At 38.9% G+C, this 9720-nt stretch overlaps 2 protein-coding genes across 2 annotated transcripts; both read right to left on the minus strand.

Moving 5' to 3' along the window:
• Positions 1-2179: 2179 nt before the first annotated feature.
• Positions 2180-4012, minus strand: LOC113657280 (C-type mannose receptor 2-like). Its single transcript, XM_027168959.2, has 2 exons — positions 2333-4012; positions 2180-2263 (listed from the first exon to the last, which is right to left on the minus strand). The coding sequence occupies exons 1-2, from the start codon at positions 3043-3045 to the stop codon at positions 2260-2262; spliced, it is 717 nt and encodes a 238-aa protein (XP_027024760.2). The 5' UTR covers positions 3046-4012; the 3' UTR covers positions 2180-2259.
• Positions 4013-4335: 323 nt separating this feature from the next.
• cd151l (CD151 antigen, like) lies at positions 4336-9720 on the minus strand. Its single transcript, XM_027168976.2, has 8 exons — positions 9506-9720; positions 7589-7673; positions 7204-7395; positions 6321-6395; positions 6107-6211; positions 5877-6038; positions 5256-5342; positions 4336-4927 (listed from the first exon to the last, which is right to left on the minus strand). Exons 2-8 carry the CDS (start codon positions 7670-7672, stop codon positions 4868-4870), a joined length of 765 nt encoding a protein of 254 aa, XP_027024777.2. The 5' UTR covers position 7673; positions 9506-9720; the 3' UTR covers positions 4336-4867.

The raw sequence follows: 9720 nt of genomic DNA on the forward strand, positions 1-9720 counted from the left end.
GAATGGAGCTTCCCAACGCACAGCTATTTGTGTGCTGTGGCTCCCCCTGCTGGAACAGACTCGTTACAACAGGGAAGTAAAGTTTAAAACTTCACACTTCCCTGATCCATTTTTTATTTTTTATTTATTTTATTTACAGTACTATGGATACTAAATCTGTTTCAAAGCTGTATGATGTATTTTGAACAGGTTCGAAATGAAGTTTTAAAAAAAGAGAAAGAAATATTATATACGTTTAATGAATAGTGGTGTTAATAGGATTTGTCCACTAGGGGGCACTGGACCCCAAAGATTTTTCAAAAGTCTTGTCTAGCAGGATTCATACTATTTAGAAGTGATAAGCAATCCTTCTTTTAGCACTTAACAAGCTAACATTATTAATCAGATCTAGTTAATAACAGGATAAACTCATTCATCTAATTACAAATTCACAATGAATGCAAAACTTTATCGAGTGTGAGTGTATTATCTGTTCTCTCTCTCTCTGTGTGTGTGTGTGTGTGTGTGTGTGTGTGTGTGTGTGTGTGTGTGTGTGTGTGTGTGTGTGTGTGTGTGTGTGAAGCACACAGCAGTGCAGGTGGAGCTCAGTGCATCTCTCAGACTCCAGATGATGTCTGATTAAGTAATATGCCCTGACTACATCCTAATGCAGAGTGGTGATGTAGCTTACTCTATTCCTGTAAAGCTGATTTGAGACAATGTGCTATACAAAATAGAAAATAATTGAATTAAAGGTGAAGTAAAAAAGGAAGGCTCTGGAACAGACAAGTCAAAGTACAGACCGTAACCCTATTGATATTGTGCTGGGATTTTATAAGAGCTGTACATAAACTAATGGCCTCAAACATTCAAGAACTGAAGCAACAGTGTAAACATGAGTGAGCAAAAAATCCCTTAAAATGAGAGACTCAGAAACTCCTAGAGAATATATGTAAAATATGTTACTACATGTTACTGGATCATATAGTGTGCTGTATAATTTAACTACTAACTGAAAGTTGGTTCACTTTTGGATAAAAATACAATATATTGTGGTCCATTAGTGTAGATGCATCAAGAAATCATTATTTATTTATATAAATAAATTGATTTAAAAATATAATTTAAAAATTATCTAATATAAATTGGGGCCTGGGGGTCACGGTGGCTTAGTGGTTAGCACGTTTTCCTCACACCTCCAGGGTTGGGGGTTCGATTCCCACCTCCACCTTGTGTGTGTGGAGTTTGCATGTTCTCCCCGTGCCTCGGGGGTTTCCTCCGGGTACTCCGGTTTCCTCCCCCGGTCCAAAGACATACATGGTAGGTTGATTGGCATCTCTGGAAAATTGTCCGTAGTGTGTGAGTGTGTGAGTGAATGAGTGTGTGTGTGTGCCATGTGATGGGTTGGCATTCCATCCAGGGTGTATCCTGCCTCGATGCCCGATGACGCCTGAGATAGGCACAGGCTCCCCGTGACCCGAGAAGTTCGGATAAGCGGTAGTAAATGAATGAATGAATGAACGAATGAATGAATGAATGAATGAATGAATGAATGAATGTGTTGTGCGTTACGACCACTAGAGGGAGACATTGAGCTCATTGACAACAACTTCTTTTAATTCGAAATCTACTGTTTATTTATATCCTAAACTGGGCAAGAATTTTTAATTGACAAAAATATTAATTTACAAAATGATGATTGGTGACAAATATAAGGGGAATAAACAAGAACATGAGAAATAACAAATCAGAACATTCATAACTATATAATTTAAACTATTGAACAAAAACAATGGCATTCATTACAATATAATCATTATAATCATGTGATTTAGGTGTCATTGTAAAAAACATGTACACATCAATGCATATTATATTTAGCCATTAAAATTAATATATTGATCCAAATATCAGAATCTGTACATGAGAAATAATGTTTTTGCGTCACATATTTAATAACTATTGTTCTGAAGAATCTACGGTTTCCTTTTTAGTGATTAAAGGTTTTAAATTGAGCACATAAGTGTTCCATTATTATAAACTCTAAACCTCCACCAACACATAACCTCCTCAGGTGTTCAGTTACAGTTTGTCTACCAGAAGCTAAAACATAGTTAAATATTAATAAAGACATCTAAAAATAAATAATAATAATAATAATAATAATAATAATAATAATAATAATAATAATAATAATAATAATAATAATAATAAATGATTATACAGTGTGATGCAGTATACAGTATAATCTTCTTGATGGAGGTCTGAACTTGTGTAAAATCACCTGTTCAGAAAAACAGAAATTTAATCTACAATCATGATTTCTTCTTGTTTCTGATTATTTTTAACTCACGTCCAGTAGCAGATGAAGTTCAGCCTCTCGTTGCAGTTGTGGTTCTTTATGGTGTTTGATGTGGTGTTGAGAGCTCCACAGCGGTAAGACTGAGCTGGACATGAAGGCATTGATACCAGGATCTGTGTCTGACTCCCCGGCTGCTCCTCGATCACCCAGAGCCACTGTCGATCCACGAAATGCAGGCCGATCCACACGCTCTCCGTCTCCGTCCCCACTGTCTCTTGTATCGGCAGACTCGAACTGGAGGTCACCGTGACCAAGCCAGTGTACTGAGTCTCACAGAACTCCTGAGCCTCTTCCCAGGTCTTCTTCTCCTTCACCAGGATCAGGAACTGATAGCAGTAGAAAGTAAATGAGTTTGTGCAGGAGAAGGAATACCATTTACCATAATAAAAATAAGGTAAAATGGTGGCACAATCATTTTGTGGATAATTGTACCAGTTAAAGAAAGAAGCCTGTTCTCCATCAGACCATTCCCAGGTGCCTGATGTGTTGTACAAACCGATCCAACTAAAAAGAAAAGAAGCAGGAAAGAGTTGATTGTTTTCCTTCATAGTGGTGATGGTGGCCAGGTCTTTGTATTTTTGTCTGCAATACGTCTGAGCCTTATTCCACTGTAATGCAGAGTTAATGAATATATACTCTTTTGTCAGACCCACAGCCACAACACAACCTGCTGCCAGCAGGAAAAGTAAAAAGATGGATTTCATCTCTGCTCCGAAGCGTCTGAGCTCAGTCTGTCTCTGAGGACGTCTCTGCCGACTCTTTCAACTCTTAATGTTCGATTCATTTAAAACACATTCAAAAGCAAAGTAAACAAAACGGCGTACGTGGAAGCTTAAAGCTTTTCATAAGCAAATTTATTCATGGTCGTTTCACTTGTCTTTATTTGGCCTTCCAACTCAATATAAATGTCTCTGATCGTCTTTATAGTTAAATTTGTCGATATTAATCTCCTCAAACGGGAAAATGTCTAGTGATGAAACACACAGAGAAATCCTCCTGAACCCACTGCAGAGCGTCTACAGCTCCAACAGTTCAACTGAGAATGTCACATCTGCTACCACCCACGTCTCTGACCCACATGTCTCTGTCCCACCTGTCTCTGTCCCACCTGTCTCTGACCCACCTGCCTCTGACCCACCTGCCTCATCTTCAGAAGGACAACCAGTTGTCTCACTGTTTAGTCCGGGAACTGCAGTGTGTCCGAGCACAAGACATTACAGAGAAGAGCGAGATTTTGCACGTCTCACACTGTCTGTTGTGTATCTGTGCTTTTTTGTAGTGCTGTGTAGTAAAGTTACATCTGTAGTGTTCCTGAGGACAGGTGACAGGTCCATGCAGAAATCTCTGTACATCTTCACAAAGGTCTCAGAGCAAAATCAGATCATCCTTCGTCAGATGCAAATTTATTTGCAAACATGCAAATACAAAATTAACATTGCACTGAAAAACTCCACAGGTAAAGCAAACCCAAACAAATCAGATAACCAAAGAGGAGTTCAAAAGAAAAGAAGAAACAGAAGCAAATCATAGATCATGGTGAAAATTAATTCTCACAAACACACACATCCTGTATACACTCACAAACACACACATATACACAAACACACACAAACCCACACACACTCACAAACACATATACACACATATACACAAACACACACATATATACAAACACACACACACTCACAAAAACATAAACAAACACACATACACAAACACATATACACAAACCCACACACACACACTCACAAACACAGACAAACACAGGCACACGACCTGTCAGGTGTTTAAAGCTGTATAAATGAATGCATAAGTGGATGGACGGATGGATAGACAGATGGACACACAGCACAGTTAAAAACTTACACATGTTCTCAAAAGCACCATCTACAAAAATGTTAAACTAACAGAAATCACTCAGACATGGATGTAGCACACAGCACTCACACAACACATCAGATATATCTCATGTTCCTTTATAAAGACGCCGTGAGTAAAACAAATGATTGTGTTTATTTCTGCTGTTACAGAAGTGAAATGTAAGACAGAGTAAAGCTCTCAGTCACGACAAGATTTAATACAAAACTTAATTTTCCCGTCTGTTATAACACGATAATCTAAAACTGACATGATATCAGTGATGATCTGCTGGACCTGGAACCTTACACCGGTTATAAAAGCTTGTACGTTGTATCTGATGACAAGCCAGGAGTTAAAATGCTCAGATGTGTTTTAAAAAATAAAACGGTATAAATTATAAAGAATATGCAAAACAAATAAATATCCCATATATTGGATATCGTATATAAAACAGTAGTCAGTCATTAAGGGGTTAATGAAATTCATTCTTTCATTAAAAGGCACGCAAACGAGCTACAATTTCAAGTGTTCTCTAAACTCTTATCACCTACTGATCCTCTTCATTAACAGGCACTTTTGGTTCCCGAGTGGCACAAAAACAACCAACATGAAGTTCTAACGGTGTGTGATAACGTCTGCTACGTCAAAGTGAGATAAAGACGGCGTTCAGTACGGCTCTGCTTTCAGACTCCTGTAGAGGCAGCATGTGAAAATCATCCCCACGATCTGAAAGAACAAAACAAATCGTTACACCATGAGTTCTCACACAATCTTTATTTACTGAGCGACGTGTTACGGCTTTAATACGTTTAAAAGTTAATTCTTATTCTTACAAAACAACGCAACCTGTTTATACGCCGTAAAGGAGTGTAAAACCTGTGTTACACATTCCACCGAACACCGTCAATCATGTTACTATACAAACAATAACGTATTAGAACAAAAACATTCATATGAACTCGTGACCTTTACATTTATGACATTTGGTAGACTCTCTAATCCAGAGCGGTCTCCTGACCAATCAGAGTCCAGAACAAAAACAAACAAAGCTCACCTGTACACAAGCCACGCCCACTCCCACAGCACCAATCAGCTTTAAGTGGTCCATAATGAAGTTCTCCAGCTTAGCGATGCAGCCGCCCTGGGAATAAAATGGAGAATTTAAACATTCACTTTTCCCAAAACATTCATCACATTTAAATTGGAACTAAATCTATTACAATAATTCTATTTAAAAAAAAAATCTAAATGAAGACTTTAAGGTTCTGTAGAAATCCTGATTGTAAAAACATGATATTTATATACGTTTATCCTGTTTAGTGTCCCATCAAATCCCTAAATCTGTATTTTAATACTTCAAAACAAGACTGAATAAGTGCTAATAAGTTTAACACTCACAAACACACACACTCACAAACACACACGCAGACAGGCACGCACAGGCACACACACAGGCACACACACAAACGTGCACATACACACACACACACACACACACACACACACACACACACACACACACACACACACACACACACACAAAGAGGCAGGCACACACACACGCGCGCACACACGGCTACTGCTGCCCCTGCTGGACACCCATTGAAATGTCGTTAAGAGAAAACCTGGAGAACTCTGAAGACACCCACATGAACACTGGGTTGTTCTCGCTCACCTCCACTTTGTAAATGTTTGAGGGATGATCTCTTTTTCCACACAGCTCCGTGACGGTCTTACAGCAGCTGTCTGGTACGAATCTTTTATCCAATGACTCTGTTTCGTTGAACCAAATGCTGTCCCTCCAATCAGACGAGCTGTTGCTGCCACAGCACTTAAACTGAAGCAAACATAAAAATCACTGAGGTTCACAAACAAACTGTAAAAAATTATTATTATTATTATTACCTCTTGCTGTAATTTATCCACAGCCTCCGTGATGTGGTTCTGCTCCGGCAGCTGGTATTTATTCACCATTGTGTTCTTGAGGTTAGTCTTCAGCTCGTCGCTCAGCTGCACAGATCAAACCAAACAAAAGTGAATAAAGATGAGCTTTTCACAACATGTTGTAGGTTTATACTAATAATTACATGAAACCTCTAGAAGAGCAGTTAAATGTCACCTGCTGGTAGTAGATGTACGCCAAAACTCCAGCCAGGACCTCCAGAAGAAAGATGCACATCAGCAGGACAAAATACTGAAAGATAAAAGAAATAAATAAAGTGAACGAAGGCGAATCTCTCGACACATTATTTACATCAGACGACATCACGCACACAATTAAGTCACACCCCCGAGGGTTACTGCTGAGGTCTGAATACTGATGTGCATGATTTCTGTATTAAATCATCACTCTGACCATTTTACTGTGAGTAACAATGAGGTGTGAAGCTTCCAGTAGATGAAGTCTTTATCCGTCTTTACTCACTAATGACTCACTGTGTCTGAAAGGCAAAATCCATCTGTCTGATCTGAACTAGTGAGAATTTGAGCAGGGACGAAGAGGTGCATTTTTCTACCTGCTCAGACGTGTCTGGGGGGGATGAGAGAGAGAGAGAGAGAGAGAGAGAGAGAGAGAGAGAGAGAGAGAGAGAGAGCTAGAGGAAGGCGTAAACAATATAAATGACTTAGACAGAGCTTCCTTAATGTAAAAGTCTCACTTCTCCTTGTGGGTCGTGTGGTTCCTCCTTTCTACTCCGTCCTTTCTGATAACTATCGCATCTCCTCTTTCAGCACAAGACACAAAAATGCAGCAGACAACGAGCCTTTGTCTGGTTTTGTTAATTCTACAACTGAAGGCATTTCAGCTCTTAACTCCGCCCCTAACTCCAATATAAACTGTCAGAACATTAAATAATCATCTTTTTGAAGATTTAGTTTAGCTTGTAGCGTAAATTGTACAAGTTCGAATTAACCTGAAGTATAAATGTGTTAGATCGTATTCCAATTTTGAAGAAATGTCATTTTCAAATGTTTGTGTTAATTGTGTGTGTTTCGAATCTCACCACTCTCAGAAGTCGCCTTTTCTCCTTAAAGGTGGCGCAGCAGCCCAGAACCCCTGTTACCATGACGATAACCCCGGCCAGGCACAGTATGTAGGCCGACACGGCGTAGATCCTGGAGGACAGCAGGCTGATGTAGTCGCTCTTCTTTACTAGAGTCCACAATCCTACAGCCAAAACAGCGCCCCCTGCCAGCTGGGAGGACAGTAACAGTGTTTGTGTGTGAGAGAGAGAAAGAGAGTTAGAGAGAGAGTGAGAGAGAGCAAACACATGATCTAAGTGAAGCTCAAACATAGCTATTATTGTGGTGATGTCATTATGAAATGGGGCATGGCTTACTTCTTATACACACATTATAGATCTTCTCATGTCTGACACAGCTACTTACCCAAAACAGGAAGTTAAACATGAACAGGAGGTACTTCAGGCACACGGTCCCACATCTGTCATTCTTTTCTGTGTTCAAACCCATTCTAAAAAGAGACATATACACACACAATGGCTGCTGTGTAGATTTCTGCATCAATATGCAGCAAAAACATCATAACAACAACTATTACTGTTATTGTTATCATTTCCTGCATGTGAATCGATTCAGAATCGATTCAGAGTCAAATTGTTTGGTTCAAGAACAATTAAGCCACACCATGGTTCTGCTCACACACACTAACCACTGCTAGATTTACTTTGAGAACATAGTCATTATTGATCATGCTCATAAATAAACGCACCCTTTAGTGAGGGCTAAGGATTTGCCTAGAAGACAAAAAGCATCTGTGTAGTGTCGCATGATTGACACACACTCTCTCTTTCTCACACACACACACAATCCCTTTAAGTTTGTGTGAATTTAGTGCAAATAAAAGTCTTTTCACTGAACCCTGTGAACTCTTTATGGTTCAGGGCAAACTCGTTAACCCTCACAGGCCAAATGTATTTATAAATCTTATTATTTTCTAAGCTTTTAACTTCATGCAGAACTTCTGCTGGACAATTATATGCTATTTTGACATGTCGATATTTTATAATACCTTTTTCCTGATAAAAATCTAATGTAAAAGTATGGTGTAATGTCCTTTAATGCATTTTAAAGATTGTAATTGTTGGTAACTTGCCGTGGTGTAAGAGGAATAAACCACTTTAGGACGTGCAGATAGAGGAAAACAATCAGCTCTGGGTGCTAACAGTAACTAGTCATCACAACTTGACTGATTAGTTCACTATAACAGAACGACACACGGCAAATTATTACTTATAGAAAAACGGAAACTCTCTCTGTCCATCTTTCCATCTTTATCTATCTATTCATCTTTCTCTCTCTCTCTCCATTACTATTTTGCTTTCTTTCTCTCTCTCTCTCTCTCTCTCTCTCTCTCTCTCTCTCTCCATTACTATTTTGCTTTCTCTGTCTCTCTCCATCTCTCTGTTCCTGTAACAGATGAGTAAAACAAAATGAGTTGAGACAAGCCAGAGATTATTGTTATGACTACTCATGATGGATCAGGCCATTCTCTCTCTCTCTCTCTCTCTCTCTCTCTCTCTCTCTCTCTCTCTCTAATAAACAAGAAGTGCAGAAGTGATGTGAGCCTGAGATTATATACACAGAGTCTGGATCAGTCACGAATAAATATTTGTGTCTGGACGTATAAATGGTGATTATAATAGAGGCTGAGTGAGTAACCGTGCTGAAGGTTATGCTTTAACGCTGGTGCTTGTTCTCGTGTTTCTCTCAGTGGAAAAGTGATTTCCTTCATCATTAGGGGTTTATCTGTCTGAACACAGGTCATTAACATCACAGACGCTGTCATTAACATCAAGCTGCTTTATAACGTGATTCCAACAATAACACAAAGGTCGAAATTCATTCACGTCTTTTCTGATCCTGAGGTTTGTGTGAGGTCTGAAATCTCAAAATCTGACACTACAACAAATTCCCAGAGACCAAGGATTTTAATCCAAGCATCAAGATTAAATAAATATAAATACATACAAACATTAATCTGGAAATGTTAGCAGCAGTAAATGTCATAAATGTCATAAAACTGCAAGCACTCGTCATTATGATCATTATTAATATTATCTCATATTTACATTCTATAGTTTTAAGACAACCGTAAAGATTAAAGAAAGCAATAGATAAAATAGATAGAAAAAAAAATAGATAAAAGCAAATAAAAGAGAAAGCCCTTAGCTCGGAATGCTAGTTAGCTGTAGCACTGAATGCTAGTTAGCTGTAGCACTGAATGCTAGTTAGCTGTAGCACTGAATGCTAGTTAGCTGTAGCTCGAGGCAGCAGAAATGTTACCTGTAACCGTGAGATGAAGCAGCAGATGTAGTGATGAAGCTCGGACTAAATAAATCACGGTATTTACACGATTTAGCTTTCCTAGAAAAATAAAACCAACTTTCTTCACCAAAGATTTAAGAATGAATAATGTAATGAACCGGACGCTTCTTCTGAGGTAAAAGTTCCTCCTTAGTGCCCCAGGTACTACAGGACAGAACCCCACCCCGACCACG

This window comes from Tachysurus fulvidraco, chromosome 13 (genome assembly GCF_022655615.1).
Source record: "Tachysurus fulvidraco isolate hzauxx_2018 chromosome 13, HZAU_PFXX_2.0, whole genome shotgun sequence".
Classification (NCBI taxonomy): domain Eukaryota; kingdom Metazoa; phylum Chordata; class Actinopteri; order Siluriformes; family Bagridae; genus Tachysurus; species Tachysurus fulvidraco.

Excerpts from the sequence above, each read along its gene's own strand:
- LOC113657280 (XM_027168959.2), bottom strand. The coding sequence starts at position 3,045 with ATGAAATCCATCTTTTTACTTTTCCTGCTGGCAGCAGGTTGTGTTGTG.
- cd151l (XM_027168976.2), bottom strand. The coding sequence starts at position 7,672 with ATGGGTTTGAACACAGAAAAGAATGACAGATGTGGGACCGTGTGCCTG. Across the intron at positions 7,396-7,588 it reads TGTTTAACTTCCTGTTTTGG|CTGGCAGGGGGCGCTGTTTT; the intron begins GTAAGTAGCTGT and ends CTGTCCTCCCAG. Across the intron at positions 6,396-7,203 it reads AAAGGCGACTTCTGAGAGTG|TATTTTGTCCTGCTGATGTG; the intron begins GTGAGATTCGAA and ends TTTATCTTTCAG.